At 40.5% G+C, this 21598-nt stretch overlaps 1 protein-coding gene across 11 annotated transcripts; it reads left to right on the top strand.

The window, feature by feature from the left end:
* The first annotated feature begins 588 nt into the window (after positions 1-588).
* On the top strand, positions 589-21160 carry pax6b (paired box 6b). 11 transcript variants are annotated; one of them, XM_079666891.1, is made up of 14 exons: positions 589-741; positions 6479-6653; positions 9547-9600; positions 10345-10377; positions 12787-12917; positions 13264-13299; positions 13385-13600; positions 13937-14102; positions 17153-17311; positions 17474-17556; positions 17667-17817; positions 18855-18967; positions 19226-19364; positions 20069-21160. In XM_079666891.1, exons 2-14 carry the CDS (start codon positions 6641-6643, stop codon positions 20152-20154), a joined length of 1380 nt encoding a protein of 459 aa, XP_079523017.1. In that variant the 5' UTR covers positions 589-741; positions 6479-6640; the 3' UTR covers positions 20155-21160. The 11 variants fall into 11 exon arrangements, with proteins under 11 accessions (XP_079523017.1, XP_079523018.1, XP_079523016.1 ...); XM_079666892.1 differs by lacking the exon at positions 589-741 and adding an exon at positions 6103-6260; XM_079666896.1 differs by lacking the exon at positions 589-741 and adding an exon at positions 9250-9323 and having other exon boundaries at positions 6351-6653.
* Positions 21161-21598: the final 438 nt, after the last annotated feature.

Raw genomic sequence — 21598 nt, 5'->3', positions numbered from 1 at the left:
TAAGTCACCCAAGTCTATATCTTATGTTGTTTCCTATAGATTGTACTCATTTATTTGAATGTCAAACTCAGAGAACATCTCAATGTAAGACTTGTATTTCTAAAATCACTGGAGAAGACAGTTTTATTTTGAATTTTGCTTAACCTTATAGCTACTTTAAACAGGGGACAGTCTCAAATGAAATAAGATAATTTTAAAATGTAATAAAGATAAAAGATAATTGTAATAAAAGAATGACCCCTGTTGAGTGCATGGTGCACGCATCGTGCACACGCACACACACACACACACACACACACACACACACACACACACACACACACACACACACACACACACACACACACACACACACACACACACACACACACACACACACACACACACACACACACACACACACACTGGGACAGTAAACAGGTCGGTGAGCTCCACATGTATATGCTACCTTGTGCACTTCCCCATTCTGTGTCCTGTCCGAGGTATGACGTCGACCCGTCGCTCCAGCCAATCACTGCCAACTTGAGGCTGATGCTGAAGGGAAAGTTGCTAGTAAGAGCCGCAGATTTTTTCCCCCACTCTCATTGACATTTAAACTCCACGACGGATCCAAAGGTAGATAGATTTTAATCGGGACCTATAAGTTTCTGTCGCTGTGACACGGAGGAGAGGCCCGGGGAGGGAAGAAGCGACTAAATACGCATAGGATACCGGTCAGACTCAGCTGCTGCTTTTCAACCGGTGAGTTTGGACTGACTATATTCTAACTTCTTTTACATTTTTTATTCTCTGATACTTTTCTTTGTTTTGCTTTCTTTGAAAACACTAAAACGTTGAAAATGTGCGCACTTCTCCTGATCTCCCACACTTTAATGGGTGCAAAGAACATTCAAATCTGACTTGCCTGCAGGTTGATTAATTAAAAGCATGATGCATTGGCAAAATTAGGTACAATTATGGGTTTACTCCTTGCATGTTGCTCAGTGTAGCCCACATGAGGTGTACACCCACATAAAGTTGAACATAGCATTTGACTTTGTTTCTGTTGTCATCCATCACACACGTAGCTAGCGTGTAATTAGCGATCTTCAATGAGGAATTAAGCGCACGTCACTCCGTTAAAAATAGCCTAATATTGTGAGCTTTACGCCGGACGGAAATTAAAGGCTTCGACCTGTACAGTAAATTGAAAGTGTATGGGGATCTATTCAGCTCTGCTCGATCCATCAGCACCGTGCAAATGACGCTGTCCATCAGCGGAATATTTCATTATGTGAGCTGTCTGCACCTATTTATTTGAGATGCGAGTCATGTGCATTTTTTTTGAGAAAAACTTCATGAGTATTATTATTATTATTGGTCGTGTTTTAACTTATTAACTTTTTTTTTGCATAATTTTTCCAGAAAGTGAAACAAAATAAAACAACAATGCAGGGAAAGAACGTGAGCGGTTTCAGATTCAAACAAATATTTGTTTATTGATCTGTGCCTTGTGTTACCTGTATTGATGTGGGGTTTTATTTGTTTCTATTTTATTTCCATCTTTAATGAGATGTCCTTCCCATATATATATATATATAGGCCAATATATATATATATATATATATATATATATATATATTTTTTTGTATTTTATTCATAACGTAATGTATAAAAATACTATCTAATTTCCAAACAGTAGCTGGGACACTGGATGTCTCGGTCCAGGCTCTTGTATGTTTGGGTCCAGTGTTTCTTTTTGTCACGCTTGCGAGCAGCGCTGTGACACCATTAGCCCGGTGTTTATCCCAGCCTTCAGCCTTTTGCCAGGAGAGGGCTTCTGTGGACTGTGGTTACACCTTCAGCAGGCTGCAAAAGAAATCCTCAATCCTGGCGTTTTTGTCCTCATAAACTTGCACAAATAATTAGGTAAATACACAAAATATACGTTTGCAACAATGGAGGATAAACCCTAATTAATTTAATACAATTACATGTGTTGGCATCTTTATTGTACTGAAACATGCGAAAATGCTTGTTTCCAAAATAAGTAACATTTTCAAGTATTTCTTTTTTACCTGGAGGTATTTTGGCATATATATTTGCTTAGTGTGCTGAGAAATAAATCAGCATTAATAGATTGATGTCTTCCGGGACGCGGTCCATGTGCAGCATGCTTGTACAAAAAAAAGAAAAAGAGCAGACTAATGAAAGAACTGCGCAAAAGTCGTTTATTTAATTGTGGTTGATATGAACAGAATTGCTCATGTTTAAAGTGCAAATAATATATGCATATAAACCAGAGATGTCCTCATGAATCTCTTTAGCGAGAATAAATCTGACAGTCCGAGGCTGTTTGATGAATGACAGGTCAACTCATCAAGAATACAATTTACAAATTCTGATCGACGTTTGTAGTGATAATTGGAAACAAACAGTACACATCAGTTGAAAATTACTCTTATTATTAATTATTTTTAAAATACTAATAATTGTAGTGTGTTTTTTTAATACACATTTTTTTCTTGGCTCAAATATAGTCCTTTATAGTGCTGCCAACAAATTAATTTAGTTTAATTTAATGGAAATAAAAGATCCCATCTCATAATTGTGATTGTTATCATCAATAATTATCAATAGTGAAACACAAATGATGATACATTTTATAATATTGAATTTGATTATTTGCTCAATAGTTCATGAAGCAGGTGTAATAAAATGGTAGGCTTGTGCAATTTTAATTTGGCAGCAGGTAGAGATGAGATTTGTTGGAAGTAATAACAGTTACACAGGGTTTATAATGTGCAAGCAGTGCTGTCCTGAAACTAAAATAAATATATTTGATGTATTCTTACAAAAATAACAAGTAGCCTAACCCCTATACTTTTTTCTTAAACATCTCCTTGAATCAGAAGGAATCAGCTCAGCCACCTTTATTTACTATAAACAAGCTTGTAACAATCTTTTAACATTTTCTAATAGACCTCCCCAGATGTCCTGCTTTATAAAAGTTGAGTGAACTATGACCTCCAATGGGAGATCATCACAAAGGCAAACAAGCATTCAAGAATTAAAAAGAAAAAAACAGTTTTTCCTAAAAAATTTACCGGATTGGAAGCACCATTTCAACCAGTTTCATACGTGATGAATTTATTTCGTATACATGTGCACCAGCCCTGAAACTGTAATCCCAAATAAGTACTACATTAGGGGGTTTACCCTGCACTACATCCCTCTCCCTGTCCAAAAACAATGTCACTGTTTTTCACTGCATCTCCCTCCCCTTCTGTCTTCTTTCTTTCATCCTTTTCTTTTTTTTGCATTTAAAAGTTCCTAGATGGGTACAAATACCAAATTGCCCTGGGGGGGAAATAGCGACCAGATTAGGCTTTCTTTTCAAGGCCTGTGGCATTAGTTGCTGCTAATCCGAATTGGGCTAATTGCTTTCCTCACATCATCCTAACCCGTTTTTTTACAGACTAACACAGAAATATAGACTACCTTACAAAAACAGTAAAACAATATATGGAAACATATTTTTCATTTTATTTTCTGATCAAGTTAAGGCTTACTTGACATACGAGTGAAGGATGTGAAGGAAACAAATACGAAATCTCCCGAGAGTGCAGACAACGAATTAGCTCTTGGAGCGGATTTACAGCTTAACCAAAGAAATCAATAACCTACTGGAGGTATTGTTTCCAAAGAAAACTACTTGACACACTCATCGGGGAATCTGTCTTTTCAGCGAGGGCAAGTTAGTGGTGTGAATTTTTGACAGCTGCAGTCTGTGACAAGTGAGTTGCAATAACATTTGCACCACAAAGGTATGGCTATAACCACAATTATCTTAAAACAGGCATGGAGACAGTTTTTCTTTTTTGTGTCCTTTCGAGACCACATATTAACGATATTCTATATGTTTATCAGCGTCGTGTTACAAAATTGAGCACACCTTAAGTGTCTAAATCCGAAAAAAAATAATACAAGTATATATCTATAAAAACATGGCTGAGGTTTAGATGCCACAGCTCTGATGCAACAGCCAACTGGAGGATGCACAGTTTGGTAAACAGAGCAGGAGATAGTCCAATAGACTATGTTTTTTTATTAGTATTACACTATGTCTGTAACTTTAATTAAATTCTATCACCAGAAAATAATTTCCCTCCGTTAAACAACTAGACAAAAAGTCAATCTCATAGTAATATCTGTTTGGAAGTTTAGCTCCACCTTCAGCGTGTCCTGTCATTCAGATAGACTGTAAATCATAACCAACACAGCTCCCCTCATTGCACAGACTCCTATCGGATGGGGTTACTAGGTGGGGGGGTGTTTGTGGTCTAATGCATGTCTAATAGGGGGGTCCTTGACGTGAAAATGTTTGGGAACCCCCCCTTAGCTGATATAAGCTGCGGCCATTCACGGTAGGCCTATAGGCTGAGCCACCAGTCTAAGTGAGTAGAAACAATGCAGCAAGGAGAAACAGATGAATGTGCTCGTTTAGTTTACGGGTTGTTTGATGAAGGAGTATTGGCCAAAGTGTTGTTCCTCACCGCGGGACCCTCGGTGACAGTTTGAGCCGGTCCTCTCAGCTCATTATCTCGCCGGCCCACTGAGGGCCCCATTCAAGCCGGGCAGTCCCTCTCTCTCTCTCTCTCCCCTGCCTCCCTCCCTCTCCCTCTCTGACTCTCACCCTCTCTCTCTCTGGCAGTGTCGTTTGTCTACTCATTGAACCCATAGTCAGGAATGCGATGGTTGTTAGGGAGCCCTCTTTCACCTCCGAAGTGTTTTATTGATGAGCTCTGACTTCTCCTACTTTTTCACATGTCAAAGAAAGTCAAGTGTAGGCCTCTATGACTTCATTTCATGGCCTCCCATCCAAAAAAGAAGCAATTTCTCTACCCTCCCCCTGCTTATGCCTGTCCCTCTCCCCCCTCTCTCTCTTTGCCCTTTCATGCACCCCCTTTTCTGCTATAGTTTGGCTTCCACATCCATACAACCCTCATTCTCTTCCCTTCGGTTTTCCTCCTTTTGGAGTGAGCAACGGGGCTCCTCAGAGCTAAGACTGGTGCTGCCCAAAGCTCGGGGTGTATGCTCATACACGGGCGCAGAGGGGTTGCTTTTGGGTGCGTTGAGGTGTACGTTAATAGCCAGTCATTCAACCAGCGCAGTTTGGGAGCGTGTGGCCATGGCTACACAGTCATTTGCTTTACTTTATTTACGCGTGCTATTTGCTGTCAGGTCGCAGGAGTGACGTCGCCGTGCCTCGCAAATGTGTCCATAAAAAGCACCAGAGCATGCATAAAGGCTGCGCTCTTTACGCATGGTGTCCTTGTTGACAGGAGGGGTGAGGCTATTCAGTGGAAGGTGATACCCAAAATAATCAACAAAAGCACGTGGTGGGCATTTATTATTTTTAGTGAGCGAGGGCAGTGGCACATGGAAATGTAAAATATAAGTAAATATTCTCCCATAGGATCTTAAAAAATAACTTTCCACAACTTAGCTGCACTTTCAATACAGTTTTACTTTTCGAGCATATAGATAATTCCCGCGCTAAGCTAATTCAAGTTTCACAAAGTGAGCAACTCTGGTGTAAATTATATGTAAACAATTGTAAATAGTTATATGTCAATCATACTGAGAACCCACATGGACGCAGGAACCACAAAGAAACCAGGGCTGGACACTTTCCAAAATGTCTCCGAACTTTTCAACATAACGATATAATATCCTGCTTTAATGTGACATTACCCACATCTGCAGAACAGTGCCTTGTTTCGTTACAAAACACGCTGCAGCTCTTTGTAAATGTTATGCAGTGTTACGAGCGCCTTGGTTCACGTGCTGCTGCTGCTGTGCTACTTCCCGTTTCACTGCAGCACTAGTTAGCCTGAGGTTGGAGCTGATGAACATGCCTCAGATTCCCAGTGCAGACCCAATTCAGCCTGGAAGAATAGAGCCTTCCAACCAATGGGCATTTCCGAGGCAGTTGCTTTGCAATAGGGCAATATTCAGCAAGTGAGCGCAGGGTATTTGCATGCGTGGGCTGATTAGTGGGATGCGAAGACTCTCTCTCTTTTCCCTCTCGCTGTGGCTCGGCCCCGTTTCCCGCTTTTGCTATGGTGCAGGGGGAAGTGTTTATATGGGGGATGATGACAGAGGTCGGGTCGCGCTAATGGGCCAGTGAAGAGCAGCGGAGGGAGGCGAGGCGAGGCGCACACAGCAGACCAGGAACACATACATTAATACACTTGTTCCATCACCAATCAGCATAGGTGTGTTCATTCTCTTACCCCCACCTCCTTCTACCATCACCACCATTCTCCCTCCCTCCTTCCCTCCGCCCCCCCCCCCACCTCTCTCTCTCGTTCTCTTCCCCACTCTCTCTCTTTCCGACTCTCTCATTCGCTCTCTCACACGCCAGCGCACATCCTCGCCAAACTCCGTGCGTCCTGACATCTGAGTTCACTGTCAATCTCTGTCCCCTTCGCAGGGATATCCCCTCCGTCTCCGCCGAAGACCACTGGAAACTAATTTTTCCTCTTCTAAACTTCCCGAGAGAGACTGATCCTGGTCGGCTTTTTGTGCTCTTTCTGTGGTGTGGAGAACTAGGCTGTAGCCTATAGTTTACCAAGGACTCTGACAACCAAGCAGGATGCCCCAAAAAGGTGAGATCATGACTTAAAGTTTTGTGTGTGCTTTTTAATGTGTATTGTTATAATTATTATAAATAACAAGTATTATTATTGTATGTGTTATTATTGTATTTTATTATTAGGATTAATATTATTATTATTTGTAATATTATTATTATTATTATTATTAATATAGCTAATTTATTCTCGGCTGTAGGTTGAGTGCAGGGGTGAGGTTTTGGGTGTTTTATTGTTTGGACTGTGCAGCCTGTCTTCTGACTGGACTCACTCGAAAGTGCGAACAGCCTTTAGGTCCTCTGTCTGTTTTATCTGCTCGATTTTGTTGGTGTGTTTAGGCCTACGGATAGCTTACCGCTTATTTATGACACCAAAGAGTAAAAAGTCACGTTGGGCCAGGACAGTGATCATCGTGGAGAATGGGGCGCAATGACCCGTTGAGGAAAGGTGTCAGATTGATTCATGCAGGCGAGTCACCCAAGCGCCTTCTACAAAAAAAAAGCTCCATGGAGCACTTGAAGAGGAGGCCGGTTTTAGAGTGTTTGTGTGTCAGAGAAAATACAACTTTTCCCCGCTTTTTATAACGTGTTTCCCCTAATGACAGCGAGTACTTTGAAATGTCAGTACTTAGGCTGTGTTGTATTTTTAAAATAGTAAGCTACTATATTGACAGGCCAATCAGTGTATGATTTTAAATATTTCAAATGATTAATTTAAACCATTTTTATAAACATAACAATTGATTCAAATTGATAATGCTTTAAAATAGTTTGTCAAAACAAATACATTATTAGAATTAAACAGATGTAGTAATGTTTCTGCCATTTAACATTTTTATGTTGTTATTCTGAAAATAATTGAACCTAAAATTATGATATAATTAAAAAAATACTTATGGAAGAAACACACCATGGCTTGATACAATTGTTAAAATAGGCTACACTAAAATTGTTAAGGCTTTGAGTTGAGATTAAACCTGTTGGCAACATGCAGGACATTAACTAACTCAATACATGCAATATGTAATATGTAACACATTTTTAAAATATCAAGTATCAAGCCTTTATAAAGGCATTACAAATATATATATATATGTTATTCTTTGTTATCCTGCAATTTGCACCCGGGCCATTGTAGTCCAGGTCTACATGCACTATTTCTGCATATGAATGTTGTGAGCGCGGCCAGAATAAGCATGTTGAATTAAGACATTGTTGTTACGGATTACTAAAGGAAAAGAAATGCAGATTAGATCGTAGTTAACCCCGGGAACAACAACGTTTGAGCTTTCGACCTTAAATAAATGATTAACCACTTGGACCCTAAAAGGCTAAAAAGTTACTGACTGCAGTGCGTTTCCAAGCTGGGCAAATTTAAATAGTCTTTTAAAAAAAAAGGTTTAATTCCACTTTAATTTAGATATCATGACATAAAGCAAACAATAGCATTATTATCTGAAATAGTGGTTGTTTTGGTAAGTTGATGTTATGCTAAACAGGCTAACTCAGGCTACGTGGTCCAGTGTGATGGAATCTGAATTTGATTAATTCAGCCTATTTGTTAAACATGAAAGGAAGCTACAATCTAAATGCAATGGCGGCCCCTGCGTGCATCCTACAAACTAGCCATGGACTAAACACAGGCTGTTTTAGACGTCGCTATCAGGCCATTTTGCTCTGCACACAACACAACTGTGCATGGAGGGAGAAAACGAAAACTTCAAACTTCTCCCTCCCTGGCCCCCTTTTTATCTGTCTCCCAGTCAATAGCTTCTTTAATGCATTTGTCTTTTCCAATTGAGCGCCCTACTGCGCTGTTGTGTCTTTAAAACCCGCTTTACAACCTGCACCAGCAGCACAAAATAACCACCAAATATTTGTAACAAGAAATTACTTTAAAAAATCTTTTTCTATAAAAGCAGGGATAACAAAACCCACATTCACACACCATAGCTGCACCGGGGTCACGGTCGTGTATCTGTGTGTGTGTGTGTGGGGGGGGGGGAGTGTGTGTGAATGGTCCCGGAGGGGGTGGATGCATGCCTCCGGCTCTTTGTATTAATCTGAACTTGTTGGTGTGTTTAGTGGGGAAGCTGTGTGTTTCTAGTCGCGGAGGCCGAGTATTCGCCCCGGGTCTGAGGTATACGAGGCAGAAAAGGGGGGGTGCATTGTTGGGAGTCCAGCAGGCTTTGTACAGCAGCTTTGTACCCCCTCCTGGTCTGGACTTTTGCAGAGCAATGAGGCGAGGTAGACAACGTGTGTCACTGTACAGTTTCCACGGTAGACTCCACAAGAGGAGGGATATCAAGTAAAACATAATAATAGAAGCCTCTTGCTGAGACGATGAGGGCTGATTGCTTTATAAGCCTTGAAAGAAATAGTGCTGTAAAAGAGTTATAGGCCCAACATCACGGCTAAGCTGTTAGTCTGAATTTATTTTAACAAGTTCAAAACAGGCCCAACAGAGATGTTAAAAAAATCTTGTCTCGTCAATTTTAATTTATTTGCTTGTCAGATACATTTAGGTTAATTGTTAATGTAGGGCACAGATAAAGTAAGTGCATCAGTATAGCTGTGGCTGTGCTAATGTGTTGTTTTGCTTTGTCCTATAGGGAGACATTAAGTAGTGAAAACGGCAGATGATTGACTAAATTGTTGTAGAGTGGACAGTCAACTCTGTTTCCAGGCAAGTTTAATTAAAATACACATACACTGAGTGGATGTGAAAATTCATTATGCATCTATAATGTTTTAATCACAAAGATCCCCAAACATTATAATAGCACGATAAGATGAGAAACTTAAATAATACAAAATAAATTACAAAAAAAGTTGCAAATAATTCAAATGTGAAAAAATAAAATGTGTACAGGATGCTAACCTATTTCTTTTCCCCTTGTGACGCTTAGAATACCACAGCCAAGCCGCGTGGGAGTCTGGCGTAGCCTCAATGATGCAGAACAGTAAGTTGTTTTCTTATGTCTTTTTATTTGTAAAACTTTTGATTACATCTGCAATATTTAAAGTGGTTGCATTGAGGCCACACCCACTGACATTATGCACAGGTTGTTATAGCGAAATAACTTTAAGAACACTTTAAAGGAAAGGAAATGTATGTGCAGGCATACATTTGCATGACTTTGAGGTGCAGGGGCAAAATATTCTCAGTTATTTGATGGCCGTTTCATTGCTGTTAATTTATTTTTTGCAATGATAGGTAGAGAAGTTATTATTGAACAAGTTAATCACACATCGTCCTACTCCATAGAGAGGGAGGGAGAATAGAGGGGGTTGGGTTGAGAGGGAGATTTTTGTTTCTGCTTGAGTTGGTATTAAATAATTGCACAGCCGTCTGCATTAGCGTTAGAGCTGGCTGCCAGGCTGCATACAAGATTAGCTGCGTAGAGAAGAGCCCTGCATGAAACATGAGGAATAGCAATAATGTCTTATGTAGATTAGTCCATATTCTTCACGGACAGACAGCATGAAGAAGAACAAAAAAAATGCTCATACCGCAGGCCTCACTGTTAGGTGCAGGCTGGAATCACAGCGGAAGATAAATATTAACAACCATATTGTCGTGGGTGCCAATCAAAAAAATCAAAGTTGCTTAGGCCTCTGTGTTTAAAGTGGCCCACATATTTGTTTTGTTCCTGGTGTGTGATGAAATCAAAAAGGATAAACATGAATCATTTTCTCTCTTGCTGCTGGACAAGAGGTGTATGACATCTGTGATGAAGGTGTGTGGGTTGATTTTATTTTATTATTATCTATACCTTTATGACGTGTCTGTGCTGTAATCTGTGCGCATTAATGATACAAAAAAATGTGTTTGATGACAGTTGGATTGTTTGATGTGAGGAGGTGTGAATCATAATAACAGTGACCTGTGATGACAATAAAACTAATATTTTTACGAACTAGAAATAGAGTCTTATTTTATAGGTTATTCCCTGTGATTTTTTTGTATTTGCTTGCCCGTGTTCCTAGAGATGATGAGGCCTTATCAAAGCTGTATACAATGCCCAGTGCTTCTGCTTTGCAGCGGATTGATGATAATGGGATGCTCCCCTGGCTTGGCGTGTGATGTCTGGTGCAAATAGCCGAGGAGATATCATTGGGCCCGGCCCTTTGGGTTGTCTAAAGGTCGCGACGGCCTCGGTGGCTTTTGTGCTAATAACTCCTGGGTGTATATGGTGGGGAGCGTCCAAATTGACACCATATGTTTTCCTATTAGTCGACTTGTAATAGAATACAAGGCGCATAATCAGCGCCAGCGGGCGAGATCGACTCTGGGCACTTGAGGGAATTGTGCCATGATTAAGACTTAACCTTAGGAGAGTTTGATTTTTATGTGATGTCCTTATCCGACGGTTTTATCGATCCGGAGGATTTATATGATAGCTGTAAATCAGAGGTGACTGGAGAACCCGCAGAGCAGCACTACTTAATGCGGGTAGGCCAATTTCACCGTAAGAAGTCTATTAATTCCACTTAATCCTGGAATTACCAAAGAGCAGGAGGGATGATAATGGATTTACTATCAATCAGATCCACGCTGGAAGATTATGCACATAGCGGCCAAAAGGCTACTCAGTTAAACAGTTTTGTTTTTCACGCAGGCCCATGTTGATAACATTTTTGTATAAAATTAAATAGCAGTTTAAAGCAGAGTCCTGTGACATATTGCAGAGTAAAGACGCCTACCGATTGCACACAACAGGACTGCAGTGGCTGTGAGCATTTGTTGTCAAATACAAACAAGGGGAGAAAAAAACTGCTTGTCACTTTTAATATGTTAAGAATCCAGGCGCGCCCTCGTTTCTGTGACCGCGCATAGCCCCTGGCCACCTTAAAACGAAGTCTCCCTCGGAGGGTAAACGAGTAGCGTCCAATTTTGTCTGAGTGATATCCAAATGCAGACAGAAAGGGTCGTTTTATCATGCTACTATTTGTCGTGACGATGCGATTTTCAAAAGCAGAGCGGTGTCATAAAGTGACATGCCTGCCACAAGTGCTCCAACTGATCTTTTCAATTAGCCTCCCATGCATGATCCGAGGCGACTTCCGCCTATTTCCAGAAATTAAGCTCAAACTTGACGTGCAGCTAGCTTTATTTTAAAGACAAATGTCAGGCAGGCTCATCATATTTTCCCCCTCTTCTATATTTGGAGCTTATTTATTGCTAAGGAGCCTCTGCTCCCGGAGTCAATGTACCGGGCGGCAGCGCAGGGGAAGGGAGCGGAGAAACAGAGAGCAGCTCAGGCACTCCGGGGAGTCAGCTCTCCCTTTTGGCATCAGGTTTGCTGCTTTATTTTATGCTTTAGAGGAATACTATAGGACATATAAGGAATAATCTCTAAAAAGCAATATTCTTTTAGACAATAACCAGTCATAAAAATGCTATTTTAGAGCTAGTATTGTATGTGGTTTCTGTCGTATTGATGCGTAATTATTGTTTGTTTTGGAGGACTATCGTAGAAATATCTTTTCGATTTAAAGTCACTTTTGGAATAGCGATGCTTTTAAATACAAGCTAGTTTAACATATTATTGCGGGTTAAGGATATTATGTGATTGTCGGTGCTGCTGGTTGTTATTTTGGAGATCGTTTTGGAGTGAGTTGCGGATGCTGCTGCTGCGCAGCTTTAAGTGTCTGGTCATTGATAAAGATGCGACTGTTAATAACGAAGTTTGCCGGTTTTTATAAAAGGTTGGTTGAGTTTCCTAGGGGCTAAAGATCGACTGATGTCTTCGTTTGAAAAATACGTTTTTAAATGTTTTTAGTTTAATGGAAGTGAGGGTAGGCTATTGTCGTTGAATCCAGGTTCTGCATGTCTTACTAAATAACTGCGCAGTGTTTTCTGCAGAGGGCAATGTGCCGGGTGTGACAGTTTCTTAAAACTATAGTTTAATTAGTGCATTTCGATTTTAAACACTTTTTTCTATATGATATTGACTTGTTTGAATTGAGCTGCAAAATGCCGTCTGTGCCTCTGTTTACTGTCTTCATGTTTCATATTTCACTCGGTTATCCTGAGCGCTTTTATCATTCTCTTCTCCATTAAATGAAACTCATTTGCTTTATCACATGTTTTAATTGGAGTTATAAAACGGTGTGATGACTGAGATGCTTTTCTCTCCATGTAGGTCACAGTGGCGTAAACCAGCTTGGTGGTGTGTTTGTTAATGGTAGACCGCTGCCGGATTCCACCAGGCAGAAAATAGTTGAACTTGCTCACAGTGGTGCTCGACCCTGCGACATCTCCAGGATACTGCAGGTGACACTAACACACCTTTTGTACAGAAAAACGTTTATGCAGATTTTATTTGGTATGGATGCATTTTTTATAAAATCGTTAAGCAAAGCATGAAATACTGTTTGCTTTTTCAAAAATAAAGTCCATCTTTAAAAATGCAACATTTAAGCTGCAGTAAAGCAGCCTGAATTTGGCATTACGATTTTTTCAGCCGGTAAATTATCATTTATTAGTTAACATAATTTATTTTATTGGAAACCTAATAAGACCAATAAAAAGTACAGTAAACGTTAAGCTTCTATAAAGAATAAATATAATATGGGAAATGGCTAATATACCATTCAAGGCATATTTTTTGTTTTTATAGACCCATGATGAAGTCCAAGTGCTGGACAGTGAAAAGGTGATAATTTTTTGACGCCATCTCAGAAATTCCATTAATAGTCGTAAATAATGTATGTGAATTGTGTCTTTTGTTTTCTATACAGGTATCCAACGGCTGTGTGAGCAAAATACTGGGCCGGTATTATGAAACTGGCTCCATAAGACCGAGAGCAATAGGCGGCAGCAAGCCTAGAGTCGCCACTCCAGAGGTGGTCGCGAAAATCGCTCAGTACAAACGGGAGTGTCCGTCTATCTTTGCGTGGGAGATCCGTGACAGACTTCTGTCGGAGGGGACCTGCACCAACGACAACATACCCAGTGTAAGTGTGCTGACTGTAAGTTATGTGCATGATTTAATTTGCCAAATGAAATGACTTTTTTTTCTCATGCAGTGGAGGAAAAGTAGATGGGCAACGAACCATTCAGTCTTATTAAATACAATGCGTTTCACATTGTGGGGCGCGCAGATGTGATCACCCACACATAGTCAATTAGAAACAGCTCGCTGTCCATGTGTGTGCTTCGGGACACCTTCTTGTGTACATTTATTGTGATTATTAAGCCTATATGTGTGCTATGAAACCGCTGCTCTATATATATTTGTACACTGATACGGCGCTCCATCTAATCTGTATATCATGTAATTTGTCATTCAGGTGTCATCGATAAACAGAGTCCTCCGCAACCTGGCTAGTGAAAAGCAACAGATGGGCGCAGATGGCATGTATGACAAACTGAGAATGCTCAACGGTCAGACAGGAACTTGGGGGACCCGGCCCGGCTGGTACCCCGGAACATCAGTGCCAGGCCAGCCCAACCAAGGTGAGCCTCATTATCACACAGTGGCAATAAAGACACCTTGACGAATGCACGGTTCTTTAAAAAAAAAAAGAAGGATTCCAAATATTGTCAGAACCAAATAAATATTTCACCATCCATGTTTCAATGTGGCTGCATAGGGATATATGTGAACTCCACCGAGGCCACCATAAATTGCCATGTTTGAATATGAATAGTTTTACAGCTTTCTATTCCAGTAGTTCCGGTACAAGGCTCTGTATGCAATAAGGTATTTGGCATGCTTTGATGCCCTGAACAAGACCCCCAATTAAGACTAGTCGATTAGAGGAAGCCATAGGCCATGCATGCAGTCTGAATGCCTCCACTGTCCCAGACATGGATGTGCGTGACAGCGACTTGTCCTTTCAGCAGAGGTGTCCACCCAACAGCCTGCATTTTCCTCCCCTCCTGATGGGGAGGCAGAGCCGGGGAGCTGTGTGCGGGGATATTAGTACAAAGGAATGTTTTCCTTCACACGCAATGATTGGTTATGGGAACGGCCCGCACTACGTGTAATTGCTCATTAGAGAGGGCTTTGTCTCTCATTATGGCAACATGCAGGAGTGTGGAGATGGTAAGGCTGCTGTGGAAATGTTCCACTTCAGAGGGTTTCCTGTCGGCCTTCTGCAGGCCGAACACTGAGCACATTTTCTTATTGGAAGCATCACCTTATACGCTTTCTTTGCGTCTTAAATATCCATTCATGAAACAAGTATTAGGCTACTGAAGCATTCATTGATTTGCATCAGAAAAGGGAAATGCAAGTGCTGGAATTCAGTCGTATCAAATAATAATTTGCATTTGTTTGATGACCATTTGGACACGTGGGGATGTTATCAGCAAGCAGTAAAGCGGAAACGACCATATGGACAGCTAAATGTAATTAAAAAAACAATAAATATCAATAATATTGCTTTTGTTATTATTATTTTAAATAGCAACATTCTATTTTTTTTAAATGTTTTTGACCTGATTACGGTTGTTACCATAATGCCTGTAAAATGTATTCATTATTATTTTAAAATATTATATTTTATAATTAATATTCTAAATGATAATAATAATAATTACAGTAATAGTAATTAGCATTAAATGTGTTTTGAATTCAATGACAGTTTAAGTTAAGCAGTTGTCTCAGGGGAAGGAAAATATGTTTTCCATCTGACAGCCGAGTAAGCAGATATAATGGTTACATGGAGAGTGACAGGGCCCCAAAAGAAGACAACTCTATCCAAAAGGAACGAATAAAAACTCCTCACCGATTTCGTCTTTTATCTCATTCGCTGGCTATATGGCTCTAAATCCCGTCTATAGGATTTAGTCTCTCACTTTCTCTTTCAGTTCTAAGCGGTTTCTCAAGAGTGTTTTGATCCGGTCTCAGCAGCTGAAAGGTGCCGCAATTGGTTCGGTATCTCTTTTTTGCTGCTTTTCCGCCTCACTGGCTGAGACACCGTGATACTAAAGAATGAGTTTATTTCCCAGCGCTTTCATAAAGAAAACAAATCCCATCCTAGCGTCAGTGGGTCTGGCAGACGGATAATAGCTGCACATTCACTCCTTTTTATGGATTAGCCTGAGTGAAGAAACAAATAGCACAAACTATTGGCCTATAGAAGAATACTTTTTGTCTATTTTTGCAGCGAGGGAAATTGTCAAGAAACGTGTAGCACCAGATTTTCCTCCAGAACTTTTAAACACACTAAATATGTTTTAAGACCTACAGCAGTCCAATTGCCTGTGAGCGAATGGAAACGGTTTAAAAAAGAAAATATAAAGCACTAACTGCTACATCTTTCACACACCCCCAAAAAAGTTTTCAATACAAAAAGTGCTGTGCATGTTACTCACGGCACAAAGCCTACATGCCTTTATATTGGCCTCTCTACACCTGTCCAAAACCTTGCAACATCCTCGTGTCCTTGAGCAAGCCACTAATGACTAAATATGCAAATCAAAATCTGCATGCCAAAAGATGAATTTCCCTTCATGAGTTCAACCCATTGCTCCAAATAAACATCCGTGAGATATTACATAAACCACCCTCTTATCAACGCACCCCTGCTTACTTTCGCATTAACTTCTCGGTGTGATAATGATGTCCAACAACAAGACAGACATTAGTCGATAAGCCTCACCCTGCAAACTGAAGGGGCAGTGAATAGATTGGTCTTATTTTGGTTGTTCAGGGGGTTGCATGCTCTCTCCTCACTCATTTGTTTCCAATTGAAGACAGAAATCCTGACTGGCGTGTAGCTGGCCGGGGGACGTGATTAATGATGGTAGTGGATAAGGGTTAACACACTGGACTCAAAGCTCTGTTGACTGGGATCCTCGTACGCACAATGCCAAAGTACTATAGCCTGCGCGCCTCCAGAGAGAGAGGATCCTTTTGTCATCTCCTCCAAAAGCCCCCCTCCCATATATTACACCCACCGAGGGCTCACTGCTCGTCCCTGGCTGTGTCCATAGTTTAATGGTTTCCCTTGCTCCTGAAGGCATTGTATCATTCTGAAAAGCGTCTTCTTCTATTCAAAAGTTGGTGGTCACCTCAATGGCTATACCAACGCCCATATGGGAACGACCATTGAGGCATTGCTCTGCCCTAAAAAAGGGGGCTAGAGAGTTTGGGGTTTTAATACATTTCATAGGCTCTGAAAAGAGGCTCGCCACATCTTGTCACATTTCTCTTAACCTTTTGAGAACACACGCCATTGTTGGGAAGCGATAAGTACGCGGAGCCTTTCCCTCTGCAGCCTGTTTTTCCCACAATATTTTATAAACAGTTTAACCGCGGAGCCTTTTTCATATTGTTCCTTTTCACGCAGGCAGTCGTCTGTAATCTGTCAACATTAGGAAAAAGCGGCAATAATTCATCTGATTTTGAATTTAATCAGCCATGATAGGGGCTTTAATTAATGATGTTGCACCGCGGTCTGTACAATTAGCTGTAGGCCGATACAACACGAGAGCAGAGAATTCATTATTCAATTAGCTTAATTGAATGTATATTTCTTCTATATTTTCTTGTGCAGATGGTTGCCCACAACCAGACGGTGCAGGCGAAAACACAAACTCTATCAGCTCGAACGGGGAGGATTCAGAGGAGACACAGATGAGACTGCAGCTCAAGAGGAAACTACAGAGAAACCGCACGTCCTTCACACAGGAGCAGATTGAAGCACTGGAAAAAGGTGGAGCAATCAGTGAATCATTTATATCTGCCATATTGACTTTTTTAATGATACAACATGTATCTGTAATAACACAAATAAGTTCTTAATTGTTTTGAAATGTATAATGTTTATAATAATAAACTATTACTTACTTATTTTTTACGATTTATTGCATTACAGAATTTGAAAGGACTCATTATCCAGATGTTTTCGCGCGAGAGAGACTAGCAGCGAAAATCGACCTGCCCGAAGCAAGAATACAAGTGAGTGATCCGACTCTTTTTTTGTTGTTGCAACGGATGTATGACAGTTTTCAAAAGTTGCACGCAAAGTAAATGCATGTGAGCAAACTAATAAGCAAAATCCTTTGCAGGTATGGTTCTCAAACAGAAGAGCAAAGTGGAGGCGAGAGGAGAAGCTGCGGAACCAGCGCCGGCAGGCCAACAACTCCTCCTCCCACATCCCCATCAGCAGCAGCTTCAGCACTAGCGTCTACCAGGCCATCCCACAGCCCACCACACCGGGTAGGCCCTCCACATCCGGGACAACACTTACAGGACACCGCTAAAAATAATATTTCCATTTCATTTTAAAATAGAATATGCATTGATGTAGTAACTAAGTACTCAAGTGAAAGAGGGACTTTCACTATTTCAATTGTTTTGATACTTTGTACTTTTACCCCAATACAAATAAGTGTACCTTTAATCCTCTACATTCTTTTAATAACCTAAGTTACTTTGCAGATTTAGAATAATGATGTGAAATATAATCAACACTTTAATAACATTAAGTTAACTGGAATAACATTCACCAAATATCCCTTACAAAGTCATTAAAATGTGCTGCATCTAGCTTTATTAAACACATTAATGCATCCGATCAGAACATATATTATATATTAGCCAATATGCATAATGAGTACTTTTGTAATTTTAAGTATATTTTGATGCTAATACTTACTTTTACTTAAGTAACAATTTGAATGCAAGACTTTAACAGAGTATCCCTACACGCTCTACTTTTACTTAAGTACAAGATCTGAGTACTTCCATGTCTGAGAATATGTCAACGATTGCATTGCGCAAACGCCACACACAATAACTCGTCACCGTTACTGTAATACTTTAAGTAATAATACATTTTAATGTCAGTGAGATCAAGTCAGACAACAGATGAAATATTATAACATATTTTTGTGTGACAGCATGCGGATAAATATTAAAGAGGAAAAGAGGCCTCGGTGGCTGTGCGCTATAGTTCTCACGAAGAAGCTCCGGTGGTTTCCTTTTGATGGATGATTGAGCAAAACTTCTCAGCTGACTATCTGCTTGATTACCGAATCAGGCACGAGGGCACACCGGCAGAGCTCATTCTCACAAGTCAATCACCTTAGACACGCGTTGTGCTGTAGGCCTACATTAGGCTGTGTCCGGGCCGATCAGCCTGTCAGATAACGCGTCACTTTACGCACGCACTGGGCTACTTAACGCTAATGAAACGCTCACTCTCATTCTGTGTTATTTTAGCGGGTTTTAACTATTTTTATTTTCATCCACAGTGTCTTTCACCTCGGGGTCAATGCTGGGTAGACCTGACTCTGCACTCGCAAACACTTACAGTGCGCTGCCCCCCATGCCCAGCTTCACCATGGGAAACAATCTATCTATGCAAGTAAGTAAAAGACCATAATGCTCACTAGTGAATGATGTTTAAAGACTTTTCCTGTGATATTTTATAAAGATTGATATGATTGTAAGAGTGGAATGAAACAGACCATGAGTAATATAAAACTTTGGTTACAGGCCAAACAAAAAAAATTAAAGGATGCTTTCTTAGAGAACAAAAAATATAAATTATATAAAATAACAGAATTAAAGACTACACCTATGGTTGGCTAAGCTAATGTCACATTCTCTTCCCCATCTATAGCCCAGCCAGACCTCTTATTCCTGCATGCTGCCTACCAGTCCGCCTGTGAACGGGCGGAGTTACGACACATACACGCCCCCTCATATGCAGGCACATATGAACAGCCAATCAATGAGCGCTTCTGGTACCACCTCAACAGGTAGGCAGACAGTTCATTGTTTACCAACATGCTTTGGAATTAACAAACAGTGCACTCTTTGAAACATCTGCCACATTTCCTGTAATTTAAGGGGTACTACATAGCCATCTTTGATTCATGATCTGTTGCAACAACTTCTTTTTCCTTTCCATCTATCTGAGAAACGTTATGGTTTTAAACGGATCAATATTTCTACCTTCCATATCTATTTCCTTCTCCAGTTGCATGAAGCTCATTTCATCGCTGCGCTGTACGCCATCATGTCAACCCCTCTACTCCAGCCCATAGTTTAGTTCCACCCCATTAGGATGCTTTTACTGGGAGCCATATATACCGGTTATAGTCATGAAGAGTTAATCATGCATAACCACATTTCCTCTGTGCTAAATTGCTAATTAATTTGATTCATTTGCTGTTCTACTCTCTCTGTTTAAATGCCATTACCAAAGCCTCAATTCATCGAGCTTGCAAGCCTTTTACTGTGCATCAATGTGCAGAGCATTGTGACTCACTGCGGCTCCACTGCTCGTCTACCTATTTGCAAGCATTTAAAGCACAATGCTCTGTGCTGTGAGGCTAACTAGTGTTAGCTGTCACACTAACTGTGCATGGTGCAGCCACTCATCATATTTACCATGTTGACTTCTGGGGTTTTCATTTATATTTATTTGTTTTACTGACATTTCCTCTTTTTGTCTCTGCAGGACTCATCTCTCCTGGAGTGTCTGTCCCTGTCCAGGTCCCAGGGGGCGAGCCTGACATGTCTCAGTACTGGTCAAGACTACAGTAGAGAGAAGAGCTACTTCACCCTTTAACCACCCACTCCACCATCGCCCTCCGGCAGTGCTCCTCACACATACACGGCACAGGAGAGTAAAGAAGGAGAGAGGGTTGTGAAGCAGCAAAGGACAGGAGAGAAAGAAAGAGACTCTGGGAGAGCCTTGGGACGTCTGGGCTTTTGTTTTCCAGTGGGACTGTGTGCTGTTCTGTAGCTCTAGGCACATTCAAAGGAGGACTTGGAAGAGAGAACAACAATGGATAGACAGAAAAAAATGGACCTCTGTAAAGTGCCCGGTGTTAAATTTGTATGGAACAAAAACGTATCTGTTTTTTTTTCTATTTCCAACTTCAGTCATTGTTTCCTTTTTTCTCTGGTGTGTTAGTAAATGGCCATTTGTATGTTAATATGAAAAACCAAGATCAAGTACTGATAGATGGACTGCTAGAAAGCCATGTTGGTCTTGCGTTTGTTTGAGAGAGAAGAACCTGAGAGATTCTGCCATGACTATCTTTTGATCTGCTTATATCGAGACTTTCTACCAGCCTTTGCATGGTCTCTGGACGCTGTTGCATATCATTAAGACGAAAAGCTGGAGGGAAGACTCTTACTGTGTCAAAAAAACAACTATTTATTGGTCTTATTTCTTACGAGTGGATTTTTAGCAGAGGAAAACTCAAACTCGATCCACCCACTGAGGCTGTGGTCTTGACTTCTCTGATGTGGGCCTGCGTTTGCCGGCCTATTAAACAAGGATCTCTATCAACAGCTCAAAGTGTGCAAAGACGGCACGACATGCGACACAACTCGGACCTCTTGCTTCGGTGGTTGGATTGACTCTAGATTACCACGAAGAACATTAAACGTGGGAAACAGGTGTAAAAGAAAACCTGTAGACTGTAAATGGTAGACTGCGTCTTCGATATAATCCAGTTTGTTTATGTCAAAATGTAAAGTACTTGTCTTCCCTAGAAATCTTCCAGAAAGATTTCTCCAATAAAAGTTGATTTCATTTATATCCCTGAGAATATTCTATAAATGTTCCATGCATCATGAAATACATTTCTTTAGGGTCAGGTACAAATTGTCTCTTAGGTATAGTTGTATTATAGTGTCCTATGGTCAAAAAAAAATTGTGCAACTAGAAATATTTAATTCCTATAATTATGATTAAACATTGCTTGACAGAGTTTTAAACTTAAGTGTTTGGCAGTTGTTTACAAGTACATATCAGATTTAATCATTGTTGATTGTAAAACAGACCAAAGCCTTTGTATTTCATCTAGTACACAATGTTTTTTTAAAGATATTAGTCTTGTGTTGCAACATTTTGTAAACACGTTCTGTTCGATTACATTGGCTTCGAGTTCGTAAGACTGCAGTCGAACCACGCAGTCCTTATTTATAATTGAAGACCATGGGAGGGTTTTTCCTAGCATCATCTGTCATGCTATTT

This window comes from Notothenia rossii, assembly GCF_949606895.1.
Source record: "Notothenia rossii genome assembly, chromosome: 2".
NCBI classification, from domain to species: domain Eukaryota; kingdom Metazoa; phylum Chordata; class Actinopteri; order Perciformes; family Nototheniidae; genus Notothenia; species Notothenia rossii.
Note: the sequence above shows the minus strand (reverse complement) of the source record. Positions and strands in the feature narration are given on the sequence as shown.

What these genes read in the sequence shown, in the direction of transcription:
- pax6b (XM_079666891.1), top strand. An exon ending in GATTGAAGCACTGGAAAAAG is followed by an intron (nt 17,312 to 17,473) that starts GTGGAGCAATCA and finishes ATTGCATTACAG; the next exon opens with AATTTGAAAGGACTCATTAT. An exon ending in TGCCCGAAGCAAGAATACAA is followed by an intron (nt 17,557 to 17,666) that starts GTGAGTGATCCG and finishes AATCCTTTGCAG; the next exon opens with GTATGGTTCTCAAACAGAAG.